Consider the following 27789-nt stretch of genomic DNA (forward strand, 5'->3'; position numbering starts at 1 on the left):
CAATTGTATATGAGGAAAGTGGGCCATTGGCCATTAGGACACATCTCAATTATACATTAAGACAGTGGGCCATGGGTTATTAGGACACATCTCAATTAAGCATGAAGAAAGTGGGCCATTGCAACACATCTCATTTATACATGAAGACAGTGGGTCATGGGCCATTATGACACATCTCAATTATAAATGAAGACAGTGGGCCAACGGTCATTAGGACACATCTCAATTTTACATAAAAGTCAGTGGGCCATTATGACACATCTCAATTATAAATGAAGACAGCGGGCCATTGGCCATAACAACACATCTCATCTCACATCTCACACGAAGACAGTGGACCATGGGTTATTAGGACACATCTCAATTATACATGAAGACAGTGGGCCATTGGCCATTACGACACATCTCATTTATACATGAAGACAGTGGGCAATGACTATGGGCCATTAGGACACATCTCAATTATACATGAAGACGGTGGGCCATTAGGACACATTTCAATTATAAATGAGGCCATATTAGCGAAGTAATTACAATTTAGCTAAGTAACACTGGAGTGATAGATGAGCAGATGTTGATGTGCAAGTAGAAATACTGGTGTGCAAAAGAGCAGAAAAGTAAAGAAAAATAATATGGGGATGAGGTAGGTAGATTGGATGGGCTATTTACAGATGGGCTATGTACAGCTGCAGTGATCGGTTAGCTGCTCAGATAGTTGATGTTTAAAGTTGGTGAAGGAAATGATAGTCTCCAACTTCAGCGATTTTTGCAATTCGTTCCAGTCACTGGTAGCAGAGATCTGGAAGGAAAGGCGGCCAAATGAGGTGTTGGCTTTGTGGATGATCAGTAAGATATACCTGCTGGAACGTGTGCTACCGGTGGATGTTGTTATCGTGACCAGTGAACTGAGATAAGGTGGAGCTTTACCTAGCATAGACTTATAGATGACCTGGAGCCAGTGGGTCTGACGACGAATATGTAGCGAGGGCCAGCCGACTAGAGCATACAGGTCGCAGAGGTGGTATAAGGTGATTTGGTAACAAAACGGATGGCACTGTGATAGACTGCATCCAGTTTGCTGAGTAGAGTGTTGAAAGCTATTTTGTAGATGACATCGCCGAAGTCGAGGATCGGTAGGATAGTCAGTTTTACTAGGGTAAGTTTGGCGGCGTGAGTGAAGGAGACTTTGTTGCGAAATAGAAAGCCGATTCTAGATTTGACTTTGGATTGGAGATGTTTAATATAAGACTGGAAGGAGAGTTTACAGTCTAGCCAGACACCTAGGTATTTATAGTTGTCCACATATTCTAGGTCAGAACCGTCCTTGTAATGTCATCAATCAAATCAAACTTTATTTATAAAACACATTTCTTACCACAAATCCTTTTCAAGGTGTTCAAAGTCATGCATTGAAAGGCATGTGGCACTTAACATCCTTCCTCTTGGCAGGTCTCTATAGGTGACCAGGGGATTCTAACATTCAAATGCTTCCATGAATATCATACAGTAAGTGTAGCCATGCAGCCTATTTTGGTGGTTCACAATATCGGCGGCACGGATGTGGAACGTGAGTGGAGGAAGCCTGCCATGCCCAACCAGGTGCAGTCAGTGGAGGACCTGTACCCGGCCGAAGACTACAGCCTTCTGTCCTGAGAGCCCACAGAGGAGGATCTTCAGTGGCTAAGGGCCAGAAATTATGTAGCAGGGGTTAGGGCCAAGCATTTTAATATGTCACTGCTATAAAGAGTCCTCAGATCACAGGGGTTATTTGTGTATTGGGGCACAGATAGCAAAGTGGAGGACATCAAGGCATTCAAAATGGCTACAAGGACTGATGTGCAGGAGTGAGGGCTTTGAGTCACGGGGTCTGGGATCCTTGGTGCCTCACTAGATGGTTTTGTGGGCACCACAGCAGTGGTGGAGATCAAGTGTCCTTATGGTGCAAGGGACCTTACCATTGAAGAGGCAATGAAGTCAAAGGATTTCTATATCAAGGGGGGAGGGTCTTACCGCCTCCGTGAAGACCATCCTTACTAGCACCAGGTCCAAGGCTAGCTCCACATCATTGGAAGAAACACCTGCTTCTTTGTTGTGTGGACCACCAAAGCCTCCATCACCATCCCCAGCCAGCGTAACGACCTCTGAGACTCATATTGCTCCTCCTATCAGTACATGTTTTCAGGGAAGCCAATGGTCCAAAGATATTCCACATAGTTCATACACACACACTGGGCTACCAGAAGAGGTTATATTACATACAAGTTTTTCTCATAGCAGACAACTAAAGTAATGTAGTTAAATGTATCATGGGCACAGTGGCAATTTATATCTGTGATGTTCAAATGATTTCTTACCCCCTGTCTTTTACTTGCTGAAGGTCCCAGTCATCCTGGCCTGTACCTGACATTGTTAAGAAACAAGTGAGCAATGAATAAAGATCATACACAAACAATAGGCTCGTAGAATAGGTTATGACATTCATGTTTTGGTCAAAGCAGCCAACTAAAGTAATGTAATTAACGTAAGTTCAATCACAAAGGCTGGTCTGAGTGCATATCTTCACAGTTTCATTCAGTAGTACAACACAAATCAAAGCTAATTGTATTTGTCCCATGCGCCAAATACAACAGGTGTATTTCACCTTACAGTGAAATGCTTGCTTACAAGCCCTTAACCAACAATGCTTTAAAGAAGATAAGATTTTTTTTTTAAGTGTTCAGTAAATTAAAAAAAAGAAAAGCAACAAATAATTAAACAGCAGCAGTAAATAACAAGCCAGGCTATATACAGGGGGTACCAGTACAGAGTCAGTGTGCGGGGGCACCAGTTAGTCGGGGTAATATGTCCATGTAGGTAGAGTTGAAGTGACTATGCATAGATTATAAACAGAGAGTAGCAGCAGCATAAAAGAGGGGTCTGGGTAGCCCTTTTATTAGCTGTTCAGGGGTCTTATGGCTTGGGGGTAGAAGCTGTTGAGAAGCCTTTTGGACCTTGACCTGGCGTTCCGGTACCTCTTGCCGTGCGGTAGCACAGAGAACAGTCTATGACTACGGTGACTGGAGTCTGACAATTTTTTAGGGCCTTCCTCTGACACCACCTGATATAGAGGTCCTGGATGGCAGGAAGCTTGGCCCAAGTGATGTATCAGTGATGTTTCCAATGTATAGTCTATTACAGTGTATTGCATTGGGGGCTATGGAGGGGGTGGAGAATTAAGTGCTGCTGGATATGTACTACACAGTCCACCTCCAAAACTACAAATATTAGGTTAGTAGAGACCCTACTGAGTATTTTCCACACCACTTTAGCTGACAGGTAGAACAAGTTTCTAAACACATATATTTTTTATTTTTTTCTCTTAATTGCCTTTTCTTGTTGGCACAAAACAAGTGGCCATTGATAAAAATGCAATATCTTTTGAATGAGTTATCCACATTGCAATGTTTTGAAATAGGGGCTTTTATTTGAAAGGTTTCCTTATTACCATACGAACGTGACGTCATCATTGTCCTGCTGGCAGAATACTGGTGGCTTGAGACCTGCAATTTGCCCTTTTAAAATAGCACTCTCATGAGTCACTGCAAAGCTGGCTGTTAAAGGCGCTACATGGTCAATCCGGAGGCTGCATTGGCCGTGAAGCATTTACGGCGATATGGCCTCTGCAGAGGTCAGGTCAGGGCAGCGCCGAGCAGCGCTGTTGTGAAGGAAGTTGTCAAGGAAGTGAGTTTGTGTTTATACAGGACCTCCCGCCCTCACCTACCCTCAACCAATCATGTCAATGCGGAGCTATACCGAGCCCTCCCTATTGTTACAACGTTTGAGGGGCATACGGCGATGTGGTACAGAACTCAATTTGGCCTCTGCGTGCCTGCTCCGGATGCTCCGCGATTGCGTCACACCATCCATTTAGTGGCATCGACCACATTTTCAGGTCAGGCATATATTGGCTCTTGCTGTTATGAGAGTTCGTTCGTAGAGTCAGAAGGTGTAGACTGGTAGCGTATTCAATAATGTATTTTTTGAAACGGAGGAGTCGGACAGGATTTTTCAGTCAACATTAATATCCTAACCGATGGCGCCTAGGCAGCTGAAAACATGTGCTCAGCATGTCAGTCTGCATGCTGTGAAAGGAATATAGCTCCACTTTGTATTTTTCCCCAATGACGTCTGAAAGCTTAGGATAGGCTATGATTTTCTGCAAACCGAATGGCGTTGTTTGTGTATGAAATTGGATTATGAAACGATGGCCACTTTCTCGCTGACCTGACTCACTGTGGCTCTGGACGGTTTAGATTTGGTCTTTTATTTTCATAAAGGATCTTTGCTCCACATGAAAATCTCGAACGATAAATGCGCTGAATGCCATAGGGGTGAACAGGTGACGTCAGTTTAGTATGCTCAGACTGGAGATGCTGGTCCCATGGATGTGTCTCGACGGGAATACGGTTCAGTGATTTGCAGTTCCAGCCCGAGCGCGTTCTACTAACGGAATCGCTTATGATGCCCAGAGGTCTACGGAGGCTCGTGCACCTGGTGCTGTTTTGCCCTATGTCGAAGGGGCTGCAGGTGGGACCACTAGCTGAGATTTGGCTGAGTTTTTGTTCCCTATTTGCCATCAGATCGTTACAAATAAGATTATTCTATCTCTCTCTATTTGTCAGTAAATTGCTAAACTGTAGACTTCTAATTAGGTAATAACACAATATACCATTGTATTGATTTGATTTTGTCTGCACAAAGTTTAGACCAGGCTATTTGCCTTATGGACACGGGTGCTATTGAATATCAATGTTGGAAAGATTTGAGTGATATACATCCGTGGTATTCATTTCTTGAATACACAAGCCTTTCAGTTTTGGCTGCAGTGAAGGCCCTGTAACTGTGAATAATGGCTTGGCAAGTTGCATTAAAATCGGGACAATTTACTACCCCCAGAGTATGGGTTCTGCACGCACTTATGTATTAAAAGTGATTATTCATATTCATTTGCAACCTGGTCTCAGAGCATTGCATATCATTCTGTACGTACACTAATCAAAAATATAAACGCAACATGTAAAGTGTTAGTCCCATGTTTCATAAACTGAAATGAAAGATTCCAGAAATGTTCCATATGCACAAAAAGCTTATTTTTCTCAACTTTGTTTACATCCCTGTTAGTGAGCATTTCTCATTCGCCAAGAGCATCCATCCACCTGACAGGTGTGGCATATCAAGAAGCTGATTAAACAGCATGATCGTTACACCTTGTGCTGGGGAAAATGTGCAGTTTTGTCACACAACACAATGACACAGATGTCTCAAGTTTTGGGGTAGCGTGCAATTGGCATGCTGACTGCAGGAATGTCGACCAGGGCTGTTGCCAGAGAATTGAATGTTAATTTCTATACCATAGGCCACTTTCAACGTCATTTTAGAAAATTTGGCAGGTACGTTCAACCGGCCTCACAAACGCAGACCATGTGTATGGCGTTGTGTGGGTAAGCAGTTTGCTGACGTCAATGTTGTGGTACAAAGTTCCCCATGGTGGCGGTAGGGTATGGTGATCACACCAGATACTGACTGGTTTTCTGATCCATGCCCTTATTGTTTTTTTTTAAAGCTATCTGTGAACAACAGATGCATATCTGGGCCTAATGAATTTATTTAAATGGACTGATTTCTTTATATGAACTGTAACTCAGTAAAATTGTTGCATGTTGCGTTTACATTTTTGTTCAGTGTAAATCCTGGACACTCCATTTTAGTATGATATATTATGTTTGGTATGGTTACATAAAACAGATGGTTACTTAAGACAAAAACGAAGGAGGGTGGCTGGTCGGTGTGACTGGGTAGGCGTATAACGTGAATGTTTAGCAACCCAAAGGTTGTAAGTTCAAATATCATCACAATTTTGTTTTGCATTTTAGCACATTTTAAACTACTTACTACTTCTGAGCTACTTTGCAACTACTTATCATGTTTGCTAACCGTTCCCCTAACCTGAACCCTTTTATCTTCCCCTAACCTTAACCCTTTAATCTAACTCCTAAACTTAACCCTAACCCCTAGGTAACGTTAGCCACCTAGCTAGAATTCGTAACATATCTTACATTTTGCAAATTTGTGACATATTGTACATTTTTCAAATTCATAAAATATTGTACGTTTTTCAAATTCGTAACATATAGTACAAATCGTAATTCGTAATATATCATATGAAATGGGGGATGGACATCCACAAATGAATACATGCCATACGAAACATAACATAACATACTAAATGGAGTTTCTCAGGTTTGCGTACAGCATAATACAAAATGCTCTGAGACCAGGTTGTCATTTTGTGACAACCAAACCTTATACTCGATGAACGTTTGAGGAGTAAAAGAAAGGTGCCAGGAATGGCAAGACTGCAAATTTCTTTGCACATTAGAGAGTTCAACAAGAGGGGATCTGTTTAAAATGTAACTTTGTAGATGCCCCTCTCTGATATGGCACTACAGCCAACAGTAAATTGCCACACATGCTCCTGCTCACCCTCCCTGGCGCTCGAGGGTGCCAGGCTGCCCATCATTACACACACCTGTCACCATCGTTGGCTCGAGAGGTTTTCTTGCCTCGGTTGGCTCGGCAGGCCCCGCGCCTCAGCCGACTCGTTAGGCTCCCACGCCTCAGCCGGCTCGTCAGGCTCCCATGCCTCAGCGGGATCGCCAGGCTTTCACGCCTCAGCCAGCTCGTCAGGCTTCCATGCCCAAGCCGGCTCCCATGTCTTGGCCGGCCCATCAGGCTCACCCAGGTGGGACGCCGGGTGGCACCCCTAGAGGGGGTGGGGTACTGTCACACTAGCTCCCGCTCCTCCTGCCTGGCGCTCGAGGACGCCAGGCTGCCCATTATTACGCACACCTGTCACCATCGTTACGCGCATCTGTGCTTCTTTGGACTCACCTGGACTCCATTACTTTGTTGATTTTTCCCTCCTATATCTGTCTTTTCCTCGGTTTGATCTCTGTGTCAGTATTATTATTGTTGTTGTTTCCCCTGTTAGACGCTGTCCTTGTTTGTTTCATGTCAGATATTTATTAAATGTTTACTCCCTGTACTTGCTTCTCATCTCCCAGCGTCTGTCCTTACATAAATACAGGTTTGAATGGGTCATTGAGTTAGAGCATGCTGCTGGCCAAATCAGGGTTGTGCATTTTCTTCCCCGCAATGGCCATGCTGATAGTTCTGTATTTCGCCTTGGAGAAGAATGTCTTCCACAAGACCATATTATAAAGATTGCTTAGCTTTCTCAGTGTCTTTATGGCCTAAAACCCCTCTCTTCCTCAGTATGTTTGTCTTGTTTGGGATAAAGCAGAAGACCCATATCTGTAGGACTGTGGACTTTGGTCAATGTGTAATCTTCTCCTCTCCTGTGTAGAGTCGTCTCCCGGCGTTAAAGGTGAAGTACCTGCTTCTGGCCTGGCTGGGGATCCTGGTAGCCAGCTGGGTCCTCTACATGCAGTACGCCTCCTACTCAGAGCTCTGCCGAGGACACGTCTGCCACATGGTCATTGTAAGTATGAAACAGCGTGAACACCCTGACACCTCCTACGAAGGAAGGAGAAAGAGAGAGCGTGGGAGTAATGGATTGGAAGAACATTTAAAGGGACTGGAAGGGCAAGCTGTGGGTGGAAGATGGAACACTAAGGTCTGGAAATGGACAGATGGAAAGAGTGAATGACAAAAAGAGTCATCTGTATTTAGTGTCAGTGACTGCTGAGTGCAGGATGGTTCGTCTTATAATAGAGCAAATTTGGACCAGGAAAGAGTAATTCACAGAATACCTGATAAGAGTCACACTGGATGAAAAATCAGTGATGTAACAGAGAGCCTGCATTCAAAATGTCATCTTATTTACTCAGGCTCTGTCCAAAATGTGTGCACTAAATAGGGAATAGGGTGCCATTTAATGGTAGCCAGGCCACAGGAGAAGTGACTCTACTCTAGTTTCCTTAAGCAATGTTCCCTGCGATGAACAGTGATGAGAAGTAACCAATCATTCCCAGATCAGCAACGTCAGCACAGTCATTTCCCTCGTCACATATTTTACATTTCAGGTTGAATTTAAGCAGCAAGGGCGAGGTCCCTGTGAAATATTACATTTATACTCTGAAGTGGGACTGTTTGTTGCTCAGCAGTCAGCACACACATATTCAGAAGTAAAGGATCAAGAGAGAGAGAGGGGAAGGGTAAAGATGAATGGCCAGCCTGAGATGGTCCTGTTTTGGTGTCTTTATCTATGTATAGTTTTATTGTGATGAATAAGGCAGTACTATCGTGCCCTACTCTTCCTTGTGCTGTGAGAGGGAGAGGCAGGCTGTCTGTCTCAGGACATACAAACAGGGAAAACAGTGTCTGGAAAGGGGGAACATGGAGAGAGAAGGTAGCGGGATGGAGAGTGTAAGAGAGAAGGAAGGAGTGAGAGAAGAGTGTTGCCATTGTGTGTGTCCCGCTAGGCTAATTTGCACATTAGTGCGACATTAAGGACGACTGGGCCTTTAATTGGTTGGCTCGCAACCAAAGTGGCCAAAATGAAATCCTATTACCATAGCAACTGTTATACCGTGGAGAAGGAGGTCACAGCCTATAGTCTTTATTTATCAATTTTGCTTTGTAAGAGTGAAACTGTTTGGGTGGATCTCATCTTACTGTGGCACAAGCTACTGAAGCAGTCGATTTAGCTACAGGCTGGCATGCTGCCTGGATGTTTTACCTGGATGTTTCCTAAACAAGATAATCTCACACCCACACATGCTAATTTATGCAATGACTTTACTTCTCCTTTCTGCTTCTGCAAACAGTCTTTTCCAGATATTTTTTGGGGGTTGGGGTATATCGCTACTCAGTGCCAACAATGGTGCCCAGCTCAGGGTGGACCAAATATAACCGATACATGTGTATGAACACATAAGCCATCTCACAGGGGGTGAAAATAAGTTGACATCTGTGTGGAGACTGGAAAATCCTCACCATTGTTATCTACAGTATAAAAAAAACAATGGTTTGCGTACAGGTGGGTATCTCCACCTGGGATTTAGGCCATAGTACATATGAGGGAGAGATACAATTATTCACATTTGACAATTTGACAAAAGCTGTATTTTTTTTAGCTCACCCGTTTCCTAACCTTTACCTAATTCACCTAACCTGCTAAGTAAGTTCTCCAAACCTGCTATATTGTAGGATCCTTGGATCCTCTTCCTGTTGATAATGTGATGACGTATTTCCTGTTTCCTGTCTGTCTGTCTCAGTGTGACCACTACAGGAGAGGCATTATCTCAGGGTCGTCCTGCAAGGCCCTGTGTGAGGAGAGGAGCCTGACCCTGCAGCGATGCATGTCCACCTCTTCCACACACCAAGTAGGTAACACATACACACACATCAGGTAATACCCACGCACACACACTCTATCTACTCTGTCTCTATGTAATGGGTATATTTACCTGTGGTTCTAGGTGTACAGTGGTCTGTGGAAGGACAGGCCTGTGGTGATAAAGTGTGGTCTAGAAGAGCCTCTGAAGGGGGACGTGGCTCCTGACTCTGTACTGAGACAGGAAATTACCCTGTTTGACAAGCCCACCCGCGGGACCTCCATGGATGAGTTCAGAGAGATGTTGCACAGCTTTCTCAAGGTCTGGTTGCCCATTTCACTTCCTGTCAGTCAGATTAGATAGAGCTTTCCACAATAGACATGTTGGTTGTTTAACAACAAAACTGAGGTGTTTGTAACTATGGGGAAAAACGGACAGGGTTGGCTAAGATAGAAGCTATATTTAGTCTCCGATGTTTATTGAAAACTTAAATACATTTGTACAATGAGCACTTGTCTTTCAATTAAATCGTTAGTTGTTGGTTAACTAGCTAGTGAACCATTTTAGCATTGACTTGAAATCAGTCAAAACATAGTATCAATAACAAGCTGAAACGAGCCACTTACGATTCCCCACATTTTATTTATTTATTAACTTTTTTATTTCACCTTTATTTAACCAGGTAGGCTAGTTGAAAACAAGTTCTCATTTACAACTGCGACCTCGCCAAGATAAAGCATAGCAGTGTGAACAGACAACCCAGAGTTACACATGGAGTAAACAATTAACAAGTCAATAACACAGTAGAAAAAAAAGAAAAAAGAGAGTCTATGTACATTGTGTGCAAAAGGCATGAGGAGGTAGGCGAATAATTACAATTTTGTAGATTAACACTGGAGTGATAAATGATCAGATGGTCATGTACAGGTAGAGATACTGGTGTGCAAAAGAGCAGAAAAGTAAATAAATATAAACAGTATGGGGATGAGGTAGGTGAAAATGGGTGGGCTATTTACCAATAGACTATGTACAGCTGCAGCGATCGGTTAGCTGCTCAGATAGCAGATGTTTGAAGTTCGTGAGGGAGATAAGTCTCCAAATTCAGCAATTTTTGCAATTCGTTCCAGTCACAGGCAGCAGACAACTGGAACAAAAGGCGGCCAAATGAGGTGTTGGCTTTAGGGATGATCAGTGAGATACACCTGCTGGAGCGCGTGCTACGTACGGGTGGGTGTTGCCATCGTGACCAGTGAACTGAGATAAGGCGGCGCTTTACCTAGCATGGACTTGTAGATGACCTGGAGCCAGTGGGTCTGGCGACGAATATGTAGCGAGGGCCAACCAACTAGTGCATATAGGTCGCAGTGGTGGATGGTATAAGGTGCTTTAGTAACTAAACGGATGGCACTGTGATAAACTGCATCCAGTGCTGAGTAGAGTATTGGAAGCTATTTTGTAGATGACATCGCCGAAGTCAAGGATCGGTAGGATAGTCAGTTTTACTAGGGTAAGTTTGGCGGTGTGAGTGAAGGAGGCTTTGTTGCGGAATAGAAAGCTGACTCTAGATTTGATTTTAGATTGGAGATGTTTGATATGAGTCTGGAAGGAGAGTTTACAGTCTAGCCAGACACCTAGGTACCTATAGATGTCCACATATTCTAGGTCGGAACCATCCAGGGTGGTGATGCTAGTCGGGCGTGCGGGTGCAGGCAGCGAACGGTTGAAAAGCATGCATTTGGTTTTACTAGCGTTTAAGAGCAGTTGGAGGCCACGGAAGGAGTGTTGTATGTCGTTGAAGCTCGTTTGGAGGTTAGATAGCACAGTGTCCAAGGAAGGGCCGGAAGTATACAGAATGGTGTCGTCTGCTTAGAGGTGGATCAGGGAATCGCCCGCAGCAAGACCAACATCATTGATATATACAGAGAAAATATTCGGCCCGAGAATTTAACCCTGTGGCACCCCCATAGAGACTACCAGAGGACCGGACAACATGCCCTCCGATTTGACACACTGAACTCTGTCTGCAAAGTAATTGGTGAACCAGGAAAGGCAGTCATTAGAAAAACCGAGGCTACTGAGTCTGCCGATAAGAATATGGTGATTGACAGAGTCGAAAGCCTTGGCCAGGTTGATGAGGACTGCTGCACAGTACTGTCTTTTATTGATGGCAGTTATGATATCGTTTAGTACCTTGAGCGTGGCTGAGGTGCACCCGTGACCGGCTCGAAACCAGATTGCACAGCGGAGAAGGTACGGTGGGATTCGAGATGGTCAGTGACCTGTTTGTTGACTTGGCTTTCGAAGACCTTAGATAGGCAGGGCAGGATGGATATAGGTCTGTAACAGTTTGGGTCCAGGGTGTCTCCCCCTTTGAAGAGGGGGATGACTGCGGCAGCTTTCCAATCCTTGGGGATCTCAGAAGATATGAAAGTGAGGTTGAACAGGCTGGTAATAGGGGTTGTGACAATGGCGGCTGATAGTTTCAGAAATAGAGGGTCCAGATTGTCAAGCCCAGCTGATTTGTACGGGTCCAGGTTTTGCATCTCTTTCAGAACATCTGCTATCTGGATTTGGGTAAAGGAGAACCTGGAGAGGCTTGGGCGAGTAGCTGCGGGGGGGGTGGAGCTGTTGGCCGAGGTTGGAGTAGCCAGGAGGAAGGCATGGCCAGCCGTTGAGAAATGCTTGTTGAAGTTTTCGATAATCATGGATTTATCGGTGGTGACCGTGTTACCTAGCCTCAATGTAGTGGGCAGCTAGGAGGAGGTGCTCTTTTTCTCCATGGACTTTAGTGTTCCAGAACTTTTTGGAGTTAGAGCTACAGGATGCAAATTTCTGCCTGAAGAAGCTGGCCTTGGCTTTCCTGAATGACTGCGTGTATTGGTTCCTGATATCCCTGAACAGTTGCATATCGCGGGGACTATTCGATGCTTATTGCAGTCCGCCACAGGATGTTTTTGTGCTGGTCGAGAGCAGTCAGGTCTGGAGTGAACCAAGGGCTGTATCTGTTCTTAGTTCTGCATTTTTTGAACGGAGCATGTTTCTTGCCATTCTTGCTAGCAATCTGGCCATCCAGAATCACAACAACAGGATGACATCTGCCTGTGACGTTGTCAGCTAACCCATCTATAGGGAACTGGTGTTTTCTGGTACAGGCTGTGTTACAGGCATGCACAAAATGTCATCTTAAAATGCAAATTAACTCAACCCCTCAATCAGAGAGGAGGGAGATAGAGAATAGAGTGTGTGATGGAACGAGGCGGTAGGGGGAGGGAGGGAGAGGCAGAGAGAGGTTAGAGGCTGAAGCCCCGTGCCAAATATAACCCTACACGTCATTGTCAGTACAATGGCTCCACTCTCAGCCATATAGAGATGGGCTGAGAGTGGGGAAGGGAATAAGTTATATGGAAGAAATCTAGCACATTTCAATCATTCCTCACAGTCTCGTTTTTATTATGGTGTGTACGACTAACTGAACTGAAAAGTGAACTGTTTTTGGTTGTCTATTTTTTTCTTCTTTAAATAGCATTATATACAGTTTATTAGGTACACCACCCCATTCATGAAAATAGTTTGCTCCTACAGACAATAGCTATATTTCCAGTAACTTGTCCAGCGATTTGTGGTTTTTTTCCTTTTCTTTTTTTTCTTTTTTTCCGACATGTAGAACATTTGAATAGAAAATAGATGTGACAATTGCCTGTTAGGTTGCGTTTCCATTGAACTATCTTGAGTCGATTTTAAAAACAGCGGGATGTAATGAATTCACACCTAAACAGTTTTCAGAAAAACCCAGTGTCTAATAAAAATGTAGTGGTTGAAGTGTTACCATTATCCATTCAGGCAAATTGCACGTTAATACATTGCTGGCCTTTGTATGCCATCCCATCTGTTTCATGTCTCAGGTAGCATGCAAAAATTGACTAATATTTCCACATTCTAATAACTCCTATGTTCCTATCATATCGGCTGCCTAGGCTAGTCCGTGCCATAGTGAAATTTGCACTCCTGTAGAGCTGAAATAATTGGATGGTGAAACTTGCCAGCCAACCAGAAAAGCAAGGTGAGCAGTGGAAACGCGTTCTCTGGAGTGATGAATCACGCTTCACCATCTGGCAACCCGACAGACAAATCTGTCCAATACATAGTGCCAACTGTAAAGTTTGGTGGAGGAGGAATAATGGTCTGGGGCTGTTTTTCATGGTTTTTCATGGTTCGGGCTATGCCCCTTAGTTCCAGTGAAGGGAAATCTTAAAACAACACCATACAATGGCATTCTAGATTATTCTGTGCTTCCAAATTTGTGGCAACAGTTTGGGGAAGGCCCTTTCCTGTTTCAGCATGACAATGCACTCGTGCACAAAGTGAGGCCCATACAGAAATAGTTTGTCAAGATTGGTGTGGAAGAACTTGACTAGCCTGCACAGAGCCCTGACCTCAACCCCATCTAACATCTTTGGGATGAATTGGAACGCGGGCTGCGAGCCAGGCCTAATCGCCCAACATCAGTGCCCGACCTCACTAATGCTCATGTGGCTGAATGGAAGCAAGCCCCCGAGCGATGTTCCAACATCTAGTGGAAAGCCTTTACAGAAGAGTGGAGCAAATGGAGGACAAACTCCATATTAATACCCATGATTTTGGAATTAGATGTTCGACAAGCAGGTGTTCATATATTTTTGATCATGCAGCCATATCTAGAAAAAAATAATTCCAAAGACTGGACCTAAAATTGTATATGAACAATAATTCCTATGTCGAAGATGTGAAAAATATTTGTTGGTCTGATTTGTCTAATGAGGAACATTCGGATGCTGCATTTATGAAAATGCTTCTTCTGGTTACTGAAAGGCATGCGCCCATCACGAAACTGACTGTTAGAACTGCGAAATCCCCATGGATAGATGATGAATTGAAAAACTATGGCTGAGAGCGATGAGGCAGAGGGAAATTTCTGACAACAAAGCAGACTGGTAAACATACAGTAAATTGAGAAATCACGTAACTAAACAAAAATAAGAACCTATATTATGGAACAAAGATGAATAATAAAGTACTTTGAATTAAATTTTTGTCAAAAACGCAAACTCTGCTCTATCCTTCATTGAGGCAGATGGCTTGTTCCTTTGATTTTGCCAACCACTTTAATAACTTTTTTGTTGACAAGATTAGCAAACGTAGGTATGACATGCAAACAACAAGTATTTAATACTGAGCCTCCATATTTATGCATAATTGTTATGGGATTTTTATCAATAATGACTAAATAAGGTATACTGCACTATAACTGGCAAGAATTCTACCCTGTCTTTCTTGTAGTATTACATTATGTTAGGAAGGGGTTATATGGCATGGACCTAGGAAGAAAGGAATGTATGTGGAGATAAGAGAGGACAGGGAGCGCTCCTCCAGAGTTATAGTGTCTGGGGGAGCCTGGAACGGTCAGCTGAGGGGTTAGACTCATGAGAAAATCCATGTTGGTGTGTATGTATGTATGTATTTATGTATGTATGTGCATAGTTTAGGATGGTATAAGAAGAAATGTATTTGTGAAAAGTTGAGAGCTCTCGCAAATAAATTGGGATCTGATCAATTGTGAGCTGGGAATTCTGTCTGTTTTATTGAAGACCAGAACTTTACAACCTCTGGGTGTCAGACATATAAATATAATTGGAATTTATGAACACTGATTAAATAATTACTTGACAATAATGGACAAAATCATTAAAGACAAGCACTGTAGTTTTGAGTTACACCAAGGTAAATTGCTGAGGTTGGTAGCAGAGTACATTGTGACTCCTGTTTGCCACATCTTCAATTTAAGCCTGGAAGAAAGCATGTGCCCTCAAACATGGAGGGATGAAAAAGTCATTCCACTGCCCAAGAATAGCAGAGCATCCTTTACTGGCTCGAACAGCCGACCAATCAGCCTGTTACAAGTGCTTAGCAAACTTTGGGGAAAATTGTGTTTTATCAAATACAACGTTTATTTTACAGAAAACAAATTAAAAATAATGAACTGGCACACACCCAGAGAAGATGATTTAGTGTAGAGGTGCTGACTAACGGTGAATGAACTGTAAGCTATAAAAACAAAGTGTCACACAATCCATATACAGTTGAAGTGGGAAGTTTACATACACCTTAGCCAAATACATTTAAACTCAGTTTTCACAATTCCTAACATTTAATCCTAGTAACAATTCCCTGTCTATGGTCAGTTAGGATCACCACTTTATTTTAAGAATGTGAAATGTCAGAATAATAGTAGAGAATGATTTATTTCATCACATTCCCAGCGGGTCAGAAGTTTACAAACACTCAATTAGTATTTGGTAGCATTGCCTTTAAATTGTTTAACTTTGGTCAAACGTTTCGGGTAGCCTTCGACAAGCTTCCCACAGTAAGTTGGGTGAATTTTGGCCCATTCCTCCTGACAGAGCTGGTGTAACTGAGTCAGGCTTGTAGCCTCCTTGCTCGCACATGCTTTTTCAGTTCTGCCAACAGATGTTCTATAGGATTGAGGTCAGGGCAGTGTGATGGCCACTCCAATACCTTGACTTTGTTGTCATTAAGCCATTTTGCCACAACTTTGGAAGTATGCTTGGGGTCATTGTCCATTTGGAAGAACCATTTGCGACCAAGCTTTAACTTCCTGACTGATGTCTTGAGATGTTGCTTCAATATATCCACATAATTTCTCTTCCTCATGATGTCATCTATTTTGTGAAGTGCACCAGTCCCTCCTGCAGCAAAGCACCCCCACAACATGATGCTGCCTCCCCTGTGCTTCACGGTTGAGATGGTGTTCTTTGGCACAATTGGCCTAGCGTGGTCCGGGTCAGGGAGAGTTTGGCCGGTAGGGATATCCTTGTCTCATCGCGCACCAGCGACTCCTGTGGCGTGCCAGGCGCAGTGCACGCTAATCAGGTCGCCAGGTGCACAGTGTTTCCTCCGACACATTGGTGCGGCTGGCTTCCGGGTTTGATGCGTGCTGTGATAAGAAGCAGATAGTAATGACTAACAATTGGATACTACGTAATTGAGGAGAAAAGGGGGTTACTTTTTTTTTTATTATTATTTTTTTTTAAATGACCCCAACCTAAGTGTATGTAAACGTCTGACTTCAACTGTGTGTGTGTATATATATATGTGTGCGACTCTCTTTGTTTTTATAGCTTACAGAAAACAAATTCACAACAGACTTTCAGTTTGCTTATAGGGACGCTACCGTAGGGCAGCCGACTTGTGCCATTATTGTTTTTACAAATGACCTTTCACTGACCTTGAGTAAAGCCTGTGTGTCAATGAACACTGATGACTCAACAATATACATGTCGGCTGCATCAATAAAATAAATAACTCAGACGCTTCAGTTTTAGAGTGGGTAACTAGCAATAGGCCTGTGCTAAAAATCTCAAACTAAAAGCATATTTTTTAGTGCAAATTACGTATGCAACTCTAAACCTTTTTTAGATCTATTTTTGAATAATATGGCTATTGAGCAAATTAAGGAGACAAAACTGCTGGGTGTAACCCTAGATGGTAAGCTGTCATGGTCAAAAAATATGCACTCAATGGCTGCTAAAATGGGAAGAGGTCTGTCCATGATAGGCTGTTGCTCTGCCTTCTTGACATCTCAGACGACCAGACAGGTCCTACAGGCCCTATTTTATTTTGCACCTGGACTACTGCCCAGCTGTGTGTGTGTGGCAAATAAATCTTTTTTTATATATCTTGTATAGTAGTGTAATTTGCACTGTACTATGTATTAGACCTAGATATTGTGTGTACTGATATGTAGGCTGTGTGTGACATTTTTAAATCTAGAGTGCATTCGGAAAGTTCAGATCCCTTCCCTTCTTCCACATTTTGTTGCGTTACAGCATTGTTCTAAAATTGATCAAATGACCCCATAATGACAAATCAAAAACAGGTTTTTAAACATTTTTGCAAACGTATTAAAAATAAAAACAGAAATAGCGTATTTACAATAGTATTCAGAATCTTTGCTATGAGACTCAAAATTTAGCTCAGGTACATCCTGTTTCCATTGATCATCCTTGAGATGTTTCTGCAACTTGAGTGGAGTCCACCTGTGGTAAATTCAATTGATTGGACATGATTTGGAAAGGCACACACCTGTCTATTTCAGGTCCCACAGTTGACAGTGCATGTCAGAGCAATAACCAAGCCATGAGGTTGAAGGAATTGTCCAAAGAAAGATGAGACAGGATTGTGTCGATGCACAGATCTGGGGAAGGGCACCAAAAAATTCTGCAGTATTGATGGTTCCCAAGAACACAGTGGCCTCCATCATTCTTAAATGAAAGAAGTTTGGAACCACCAAGAACCCAATAGTCACTCTAACAGAGCCTCAGAGTTCCTCTGTGGAAATGGACAACCACCTCTGCAGCATTCCACCAAGAGTGCCTTTATGATAGAGTGGCCAGACGGAAGCCACTCTTTAGTAAAAAGCACAACAGTCTGCTTTGAGAGTGCCAAAATGCACCTAAAAGACTCTCAGACCATGAGAAACTAGATTCTCTGGTCTGATGAAATCAAGACTGAATTATTTTGCCTGAATGTCAAGCGTCACATCTGGAGGAAACCTGGCACCATCCTACGGTGAAGTATGGCGGTGGCAGTATCATGCTGTGGGGATGTTTTGCAGCGGCAGGGACTGGGAGATGAGGGTAATATGAACGGAACGAAGTACAGTGAGATCCTTGATGAAAAACTTCTCTAGAGCACTCAGGGCCTCAGACTGGGGACAGGACAACGACCCTAAGCACACAGCCAACACAATGCAGGAGTGGCTTCGGGACAAGTCTCTGAATGTCCTTGAGTGGCCCAGTCAGAGCCCGGACTTGAACCCAATCAAATATCTCTGGAGAAATCTGAAAATAGCTGTGCAGCGACTATCCCCATCCAACCTGACAGAGCTTGAGAGGATCTGCAGAGAAGAATGGGAGAAACTCCACAAATACAGGAGTGCCAAGTTTATAGCGTCATACCCAAGAAGACTCGAGGCTATAATTGCTGCCAAAGGTGCTTCAACAAAATATTAATGTAAATGAGTAAATGATCTGAATACTTATGTAAATGTGACATCAGTTTTTCTTTTTATATACATTTGCAAAAATTCCTAAAAACCTGTGTTTGCCTTGTCATTGTGGGGTATTTTGTGTAGGTTGATGAGATATATTTTTTTTTAAATAAGGCTGTAACGTAACAAAATGTGGAAAAAGTCAAGGGGTCTGAATACCGAATGCACTGGATTTCAGTCCTTTACTAATAATGTTCTGTATTATGTCATGTTTCATGTGGACCCCAGGAAGAGTAGCTGATACTTTTGCCATGGCTAATGGGGATCCTAATAGCAAATCCCAACGGATCTGTGACCAACAGATGCATATCTGGATTTCCATGTGAAATCCATAGATTAGGCCTAATATTTTTGATCAATTGACTGATTTCCATATATGAACTGTAATTCAGTAAATCTTTGAAATTGTTGCATGTTGCGTTTTTTATATTTCAGTGTAGATGGGTGTACCTAATAAACTGTCCATGAAGTGTATATTTAAACTGTTATTCTAGTCTTAGCTGGCTGATATTTACGCCGTTGTTTAGTGGACAAAAACTGTAACCTTCGTTCGCAAGGTTTGAACATCATGGTCTCCTGTACATATCAGTTCCTCACTTCGTTTTCTCTCTGTCCTCCCTGCAGTCTAACCTGGGAGAGCAACCCTCTCTCACCACCTTGGTGGGTCGTGTCATCACCCTGGCCGATGTCAACAAGGACCGCAAGGTGTCCCTGGCGGAAGCCAAGTCTGTGTGGGCTCTCCTCCAGATTAACGAGTTCCTTCTGATGGTAGCCCTGCAGGAGAAGGAGCATACCCCCAAACTGCTGGGCTTCTGCGGGGACCTGTACGTGACAGAGCGCGTGGGCCACAGGTAAGGACTACTTTGGAAATAAGGGTTTTAATTAAAGAATGACTGTATTGGCTGATTTTAATTGGTTTTGTCCATGTAATTTTCAAGAAATGCCACTACAAACATTTGTTTCTTGGATGTGTGGTTTGATTAGGTGTTCATTGGTTTCAAATTATATTATCTGGGATTAAATGCACATCTTGTTGGTGTATGTATTTTTTTTTAACCCAGAAATAATATTACATTAAATCTACAGCTCCCTCTATAGGTTGGAGGTCCCCAGCTACCTGCAGGCATTAGTCCCAGAGGCCCTGAGCTCCAGCCTGAACCAGTGGCTGGCCCCGGCGTGGCCCCGGAGGGCCCGCATCACCATCGGCCTGCTGGAGTTCATAGAGGAGGTAAAGATAAGATAGGTGGAGCCATAGAGATAGAGGACTCATCTTTGTATCTGTGCCATTATAGCGTATGTGACAGCATGGGCAGTGCCATTGAGGCCACCTCCATTTTAAAGTAGTCAATTTTCTTCACGATTGGCTGATCCCTCCTGATGACCTGGTTGAACATGACTCCAAAAGGATCACCAGGAGGGACCAGCCAATGAAATTGGAAGTTTCCCCCTGGGTTAGCTACATTAAAATGGTGGAAGCACAATGGTACTGCCCATGCTAATATGACCTTTTGGCCACTGGTTGCGGCTCTGTGAATACATAAAACATATCAAGCTTAGACAGAGGACAGACAATTTATAATCATTGGGAATAGAAAGTGTAGTTGTCTGATTTATAATGATCTATACACTAAACATCTGTACCCCATCAATTCCAACAGGTGTTCCACGGGGCCTACGGCAGCTTCCTGATGTGTGACGCCAGCCTGCGCCACGTGGGGTATAACTTCAGGTATGACTGCAAGATGGCAGACCTGCGCAGCGTGGCATCCGAGATGGCGGTCCGCAGGTTTCTGCGGGGACGTCGCTGCGAGACCAACGCTGACTGCACCTTCGGGCGTGACTGCACTGCCACCTGCGATCGGCTGGTGAAGCAATGTAACACAGAGGTGGTCCAGCCCAACCTAGCCAAGGTGTGTGTGATGCTACAGGACTATCTGGTGTCTGGGGCGCCCCAGGACCTCCGCATAGACCTGGAGAAGCAGCTCCGTACCTGTGTGACGCTCAGCGGCCTGGCTAGCCAGATGGAGGTACACCACTCGCTGGTCCTCAACAACCTCAAAACCCTGCTGTGGAAGACCATCTCCAACACACAGTACTCTTGAGGACCACAGAAGAGCTGCTCGGAGCCATATGTAGGCCTGGGTCGTATTCATTTGACACCAAATAAAGGAAAATGGATTGAAACAAATGGACAATCTGAAGTTGTCCAGTAAGAAATGCAAATGTATTAACTGTTCACATAATTTTCTACGGTATGCCCTAATGACTACAACTCATTTTTCCTTAGACCGACCTTAACCAGGAAAAACAAAACACCAGGACCTACCCATAGGAGTGAGGCAGGTCCAAACTCTACCCTATTATTTACCCTAGAGGTATTTCCCCTCCTACCCTACTTTTTTACAAACATGCCAAAAGCTTGAGTAAAACAGACTAGTAAATCACTGGCTGAAAGTGAAAATGAATGAAAATCAAATGGATTATGATTTAAAAGTAAAGGCGGTTTATTTTTATGGAAGGATTCTTTATTTTGTGAAGGAGGAAACTGTCTGGTCTATTCTCAGGGCCTTGCCTATGTAATGATAATTAAATGTACAGTATTCTACTTTAAAGAGTAGTTAAGTGTATAACTTCTATCAGGGAACGTCAATGTAGAGGTGTAATGCCATGAAAATATGGGAGTGATGTAACAGTATGTGAAAAAACTACTATTTTATCTGTGTGTGAATGGTCCATCAGACAAGGTCAAATGAGATGGAAATATGGAGGGATCAATTGAGCTTTTGTGATAGATCATAACCAATCTATATTACTCAGATGAAAAGAAAAAAAAATACAGCACTCCAAACTATGGCAATTTTTCTAGACAAAAAAAATTGAAGTCTCAGTATTTTATGAATTATACAACAGGTTGGTCTAATCCTGAATGCTGATTGGGTAAAACCGCATTCCAGCCAGTGTCTGTACCACCATCTAACTTACTATTTACTGTTCCATCCGATTGCGCAATCCACTGTCTGGCGATATCGCACCTCATTAGCTCATTGCTATGATGCATCCAAATAAACAATAAACATTATCCAAACAAATGTCACAAAACAGCTTAAACAAATGCAGCTATTCAGGCTGCACTGTTTGACGTGACTAAGTTAGCCGTAGTTGGCTAGCTAGCAAGCAAGGGATAAGAAGGTTGCCAGCCAGCATGGCAATGGAACATTAAGAATGAACGACTGACACAGAACAAAAAATTTAACGACTGTGGCGCGTCACTGGCAACCGAAACACCAGCTTGGGTAGCAACCCTAGATTTGTGTCGGGACGGTCTTGTGGAACGATGAAATAGTATGAACAAATTCATCAAATCAAAATGTTAATCTTTATTTGAATATGTTGATAAAAGTGAATATGCACTCAAAGCCGGTGTGGAGGATATTGGCACGGTTTGCCGGCCCTAGTCATGGGCCTAACACCCGTGCCAATATATACTCCAAACACCGGCTTCTCTGGCATTATCACTTAAGGGGAAAAAAGCTGTCTTTTACCATTGTGTAGTTCGCCCCGACAGTATTTTGCCATTCACATTCCAACCAACCATGTTCTCGCCTCAAGTTCCATCCATCTTTCCATGGCACCAATATATTCAATTTACAGGTGTACTTGATAAAATAGTCTCCAGTGTCAGTAGATACATTGTAATAGTGACATGTTTCGGTATCTGAAGGGAAACGCTCATAAGAAAATATATTTCAACCAGTGAGATCAGCTTGAGATTTGAATTAGCTTGAAAATTGCATCATGATAAAAGTGACACTCAAAACCAAAGTCTGGTCCATAAGGCAATTTGATTCTTAAATTGGATCCAAATACTGCCTAATTAAAGGGTACACAGTCCAGAGGTTAACATGATCAGACAGTCCAGAGGTTAATATGATCATCCATCTACCCAAATACAGTGCCTATCAGATTCTACCAACTTTGCGCAACTCTTACAGCAACATGCACAGTGTACAAAAAATTATGAATACCTTCATAATATCAAGTTGCACCTGATTGTGCCCTCAGAACAGCCTCAATTTGTCTGGCCATGGACTCCACAAGGTCTAGAAAGCTTTCCACAGGGATGCTGGCCCATGTTGACTCCAATGCGTCCCACAGTTGTGTCAAATTGGCTGGTAGTGGATCTCTATACCGAATAGTTCATTCCATCTCATCCCACAGATGCTCAATTGGATTGAGATCTGGTGACTGGGCAGGCCACTGCAGTAAGCAGAATGCATCATTCGTGGAACCATTCCTGGACAATCCAAGCCTTGTGCCATTATCCTGCTGAAAAAAAAAATCAATTCACAGATTGATACACTCCTGCCATGAAGGGATGCACCCGATTGACAATGATGTTTATATATCCCTTGGCATTCAATTATTGTGCCACTTATCAACTGGCCCAATGTGTGCCATGAAAACACACCACCAGCCTGCAATGTTGACATGCGGCATGATGGATGCATGTACTCGTGGTTCTCGCCATACCGAAGCCCTCCCATCAGCGTGAAACAGCAGGAACTGGAATTCATCAGACCAGGCAATGTTTTTCAAATTCTCTATGGTTTGTTCCTTAGTCCACTGCAACCCATTCATTTTTTTTGTGCTGAAAGAGGAAATCCAAGGTCGTCGACTGCCACACCCCATTCGTGTCAGGGTACGACGAGTTGTGCATTCTTTTGGGTCTTTGGGTACCAATGTTGTACTGGACAGTCAGTTGACTAACTGTAGCCAGTCTGTTGCTCTGCACAATTCAGGTCAGCCTCCTTTGTCGTCTTTCGTCAAAGACCCATTTTCGGCCACAGGCCTACCGTTGGCTGGATGTCCTTTAGGCGGTGGACCATTCTTGAGACACGGGAAACTTGAGCGTGAAAAACCCAGCAGCATTGCAGTTCTTGACAAACTGATACGCCTGGCAGCTACTACCATACTCCGTTACAAAGGCACTTCGATCTTGCCCATTCACCCTCTGAATGGCACACATACACAATCCATGTGTCTCAAGCATTAAATCTTTTAACCCATCTCCTCACCTTCATTTACACAGTTTGAAGTGGATTCAACATGACATCAAGGATCATAGCTTTCACCTGGTCAGGCCATGTCATGGAAAGAGCAGGTGTTCCTAATGTTTTGTACACAGTGGTTGTTGCCGTAAGAGTTCTGCAAAGTTGGTAGAATCTTATTCCAAATGATTCAGAACTAATGGATGCCAAAGGTGTTTCCAAGTACTAAGTTTAGGATGGAGACTTATCCAAATTATGATATTTCAGTGTTTAATTTGTTACATTTTCTATAACTTTAACGTTGGTTGTGTAGATCTGTAGGAATATAATAAAATGTAACCAATTAATGCAGCAAAACAGTGCCCTACGCTATAGAAGATGTCACCATAAACAGGCAAGAGTGTGGCCTGCACAATACTTTCTCTACCATCACCTTGAATCTTCAACTTTGAAACTGGCCACATCTTGTCTTCTTTGTCACATCTGCAATCTCTCAAAGAATCAGGAAATGGGTGAGAAATGGGTGAGAAAACGATAGCCAAAAGACCTATCAATCCTCCAAAATGACCAAGAAAAGTAGACCTCGGATCAAAGTCAATCAAAACTCAAAGTCTTGGACTAATGGCAGTTACCAGTCAGTAAACAAATTAACACAAGAAACACAACTGCTGAGGGTGAGGGATCTTGAAGGAAAAGTCCACCACAGTTTTTGGTGTTTGTTCCATTGTTGACATAAGTAAAACATTTTTGGTGTTTGTTCCATTGTTGACATAAGTAAAACATTTTTGGACAATGTCACCAATGGACTAAAACAATAAATACCAAACTATTTTTTCTTTAACTGGCTCACTCCTGTTCAAACACTTCCTGTACACTAAGAACCATTTTCAGAGGGTCTAAATGGTTCCTTGGTTGGCCAAAAGCTATGATTATTTCAAGTACCCACCGTTCTGGGTCCTCAGCATATAAATATATTTCACTCTCCGCCCCTCATCACACAGGCTCAACACGTAAAGTCAGACTGCAACGCCTCGAGGGGCGGATTGGTCAGAGACCAATACACTTAGCCAGTACGTTACCCAGTGAGGAGTGTAATGACCATGGCTTATGGCTTGGTCATCCCCCACTACGACCACAGTCGCTACTGCTGCACCTCCAGACTGCTCTTCATCTGAAATTAACATCCAAAAGACTATAGGTTAGGTTTGAAGAGCCACAAGGAAACGGATTAAGGCAACAAAGTCAAAAGTACATAAAGTAGTTAGTCCAAGTACATTGCTGCTAGTTCTACAGCATCCATTTTACACCAAGATGAACCATTCTTGATTAGACTGGTTGGCTGACAATGTCACAAATGACGTAGGCGTCGATGTGGCCTGAAGGCTTGATTCTAACATGTCAGATAGCTATCAACAATGACAAGAAGCTGCCATGTGGGGAATCGTAGGTGACACATCTCAGCTAGTTCTCTTGTTGAGACCATGTCTTGTTTAGAGGAATTTTCACAGATTTCATGTCAATGTTAATATGGCTCAAATTTTCTAGCCAGCCAACAACTTTCAATGTATTTGAGACAAGTGCTCATTTTGTATTTGTATTTATTATGGATCAGCTACTCTTCTTGGGGTCCAGCAAAATTAAGACAGACATTCACAGATTTCACAACACACTGTGTGCCCTCAGGCCCCGACTCCACCTCTACCATATATCTATAGTACTAAATCCATGTGTATGTATACTGCGTATTTTATTGTGTGTGTGTTTCTGTGTGTTTGTTTGTGTGTGAGTGTGTGTGTGTGTCTGTGCTAATGTTTGTGTTGCTTCACAGTCCCCGCTGTTCCATAAGGTGTTTTTTAATCTGTTTTTTAAATCAAATTTTACTTGATGTGGAATAGAGTTCCGTGTAGTCATGGCTCTATGTACTACTGTGTGCCTCCCATAGTCTGTTCCGGACTTGGGGACTGTGAAGAGACCTCTTGTGGCATTGTGCAGATGTATTTATGTTTTCAATAAACATTGAGACGAAAGTTCAAATGTTGTCAATCATCTAAGCCAAACCAATGTGTTTTACCCCATAGTTGACACACATCGGTTGTTGCTAAACAACCAGTCTATAGGTTAAACATACCCTGTCCTTCTGGTGAGGGTCAGGGTTTATCTGGCCCAGTTCCGTACCCGCTGGACAGGGCAGTAGAGCCATCATGTGTCAGTTTGTCTGCCCGGTCATTGCACAACCGTGGCACTGGTACCACAGTTACATATGAAGGGAGGAATAAACCCAGAGACTATTATTCTTACCAGTTCCAGAAGAAACAGTTAGAACCCATGAACCGTTATTACAGGCCCCAGACATACCATTCAAAACAGCCTTGTGAGCATGCATTTGTATGTGGCTGTGCAGGTCTCAGATAATGTGGTAGAGGTTGTCCATCACAAGTTCAGCATGGTGCATGATTTCTCATCACAGACCTATATATTTCATGCAGACTGAATTAAGGCCACCCGTTGCTTACCATTAGGTGTGCACACCATTCTTTCAGGGAGGAACGACAGGCTTTTATTTTCCTGTTTCATCAGCTTGGCCAGTGGGACCCAAATGATCATGGTGGTATCCAATGTTCCTCATTGGACGCTTCCCAGCCGAGGGGCTAGAGAAAATAGATCATTTGAGAAATGACTGACATGAATACCAGTAATTATTTACCCTCAACATTTTATATACACTGACCAAAAATAGAAATGCAACAATTAAGATTTTACGGAGTTAGTTCATATAAGGAAATCAGTAAATTGAAATAAATTTAATTGATCAATTAGGGCCTAACCTATATATTTCACATGACTGAGAATATAAATGTATCAGATTGATCACAGATAGCGTCAATAAAAGGTGGGGCGTGGATCAGAAAACCAGTCAGTATCTGTTGTGACCATTTGCCTGATGCAGCGTGACATCTTCGCATTGAGTTGATCAACCTGTTGATTGTGGCCTGTTCAATGTTCTCCCACTTTTCAATTGTTTTGTGAAGTTACTGGGTATTGGCAGGAACTGGAACGTACTGTCGTACACATTGATCCAGAGCATCATAAACATGCTCAATGGATGCCATGTATGGTGAGTATGCAGGCCATGGAAGACCTGGGACATGTTCAGCTTACAGGAATTGTGTACAGATTCTTGCAACATGGGGCTGTGCATTATCATGCTGAAACATGAGGTGATGGCGGGGGATGAATGGCACTACAATGGGCCTCAGGATCTCAAGATACAGTGCCTTGCGAAAGTATTCGGCCCCCTTGAACTTTGCGACCTTTTGACACATTTCAGGCTTCAAACATAAAGATATAAAACTGTCTCCTGAGCGGGAATAGGTTTTTTTTCACGACTTTCTTGGTGTGCTTCGACCATGTTAGTTTGCTGGTGATCTGGACGCCAAGGAACTTGAAGCTCTCAACCTGCTCCACTACAGCCCTGTTGATGAGAATGGGGGTGTGCTCGGTCCTCCTTTTCCTGTAGTCCACAATGATCTCCTTTGTCTTGATCACGTTGAGGGAGATTGTGCTTGCACCACACGACCAGGTCTCTGACCTCCTCCCTATAGGCTGTCTCATCGTTGTCGGTGATCAGGCCTACCACTGTTGTGTCATCAGCAAACTTAATGATGATGTTGGAGTCGTGACTGGCCATGCAGTCATGAGTGAACAGGGAGTACAGGAGGGGTGTAAGCACTCACCCCTGAGGGGCCACCGTGTTGAGAATCAGCGTGGCAGATGTTTTGTTACCTACCCTTACCACCTGGGGGCGGCCCGTCAGGAAGTCCAGGATCCAGTTGCAGAGGGATGTGTTTAGTTCCAGGGTCCTTAGCTTACTGATGAGCTTTGAGGACACTATGGTGTTGAACGCTGAGCTGTAGTCAATGAATAGCATTCTCACATAGGTGTTCCTTTTGTCCAGGTGTGCAAGGGCAGTGTGGAGTGCAATAGAGATGGTGTCATCTGTGGATCTGTTGGGGCAGTATGCAAATTGGAGTGGGTCTAGGGTTTCTGGGATAATGGTGTTTATGTGAGCCATGACCAGCCAGCCTTCCAAAGCATTTCATGGCTACAGACGTGGGTGCTACGTGTAGGTAGTCATTAAGGCAGGTTACCTGTTCTTGGGCACAAGGACTATGATGGTCTGCTTGAAACATGTTGGTATTACAGACTCAGACAGAGGTTGAAAATGTCAGTGAAGACACTTGCCAGTTGGTCAGCGCATCTTCGGAGTACATGTCCTGGTAATCTATCTGGCCCTGCG

General features: G+C 43.3%; 1 protein-coding gene, 1 long non-coding RNA gene and 1 other non-coding gene across 5 annotated transcripts; 1 reads left to right on the forward strand and 2 right to left on the reverse strand.

Moving 5' to 3' along the window:
• Positions 1-1236: 1236 nt before the first annotated feature.
• LOC118387389 (uncharacterized) lies at positions 1237-3703 on the reverse strand. The gene is made up of 3 exons (XR_004826410.2): positions 3485-3703; positions 2355-2400; positions 1237-2162 (listed from the first exon to the last, which is right to left on the reverse strand). It is a non-coding gene; the product is annotated as an uncharacterized LOC118387389 (long non-coding RNA).
• Positions 3704-3798: 95 nt separating this feature from the next.
• Positions 3799-25526, forward strand: LOC118387388 (divergent protein kinase domain 1B-like). 3 transcript variants are annotated; one of them, XM_035775691.2, is made up of 7 exons: positions 3799-3931; positions 7406-7540; positions 9279-9386; positions 9483-9659; positions 19069-19295; positions 19531-19672; positions 20103-25526. In XM_035775691.2, exons 2-7 carry the CDS (start codon positions 7484-7486, stop codon positions 20544-20546), a joined length of 1155 nt encoding a protein of 384 aa, XP_035631584.1. In that variant the 5' UTR covers positions 3799-3931; positions 7406-7483; the 3' UTR covers positions 20547-25526. The 3 variants fall into 3 exon arrangements, with proteins under 3 accessions (XP_035631584.1, XP_035631583.1, XP_052381408.1); XM_035775690.2 differs by lacking the exon at positions 3799-3931 and adding an exon at positions 3939-4566; XM_052525448.1 differs by lacking the exon at positions 3799-3931 and adding an exon at positions 5271-5429.
• Positions 24407-24535, reverse strand: LOC118388135 (small nucleolar RNA SNORA17). Its single transcript, XR_004826517.1, has one exon. It is a non-coding gene; the product is annotated as a small nucleolar RNA SNORA17 (small nucleolar RNA).
• Positions 25527-27789: the final 2263 nt, after the last annotated feature.

This window comes from Oncorhynchus keta, chromosome 9, assembly GCF_023373465.1.
Source record: "Oncorhynchus keta strain PuntledgeMale-10-30-2019 chromosome 9, Oket_V2, whole genome shotgun sequence".
NCBI lineage: Eukaryota > Metazoa > Chordata > Actinopteri > Salmoniformes > Salmonidae > Oncorhynchus > Oncorhynchus keta.

Coding starts and splice junctions, on each gene's coding strand:
- LOC118387388 (XM_035775690.2), top strand. CDS start 4,498: ATGATGCCCAGAGGTCTACGGAGGCTCGTGCACCTGGTGCTGTTTTGC. Junction 9,387..9,482: donor CCACCTCTTCCACACACCAA/GTAGGTAACACA, acceptor CTGTGGTTCTAG/GTGTACAGTGGTCTGTGGAA. Junction 19,673..20,102: donor TGCTGGAGTTCATAGAGGAG/GTAAAGATAAGA, acceptor CAATTCCAACAG/GTGTTCCACGGGGCCTACGG.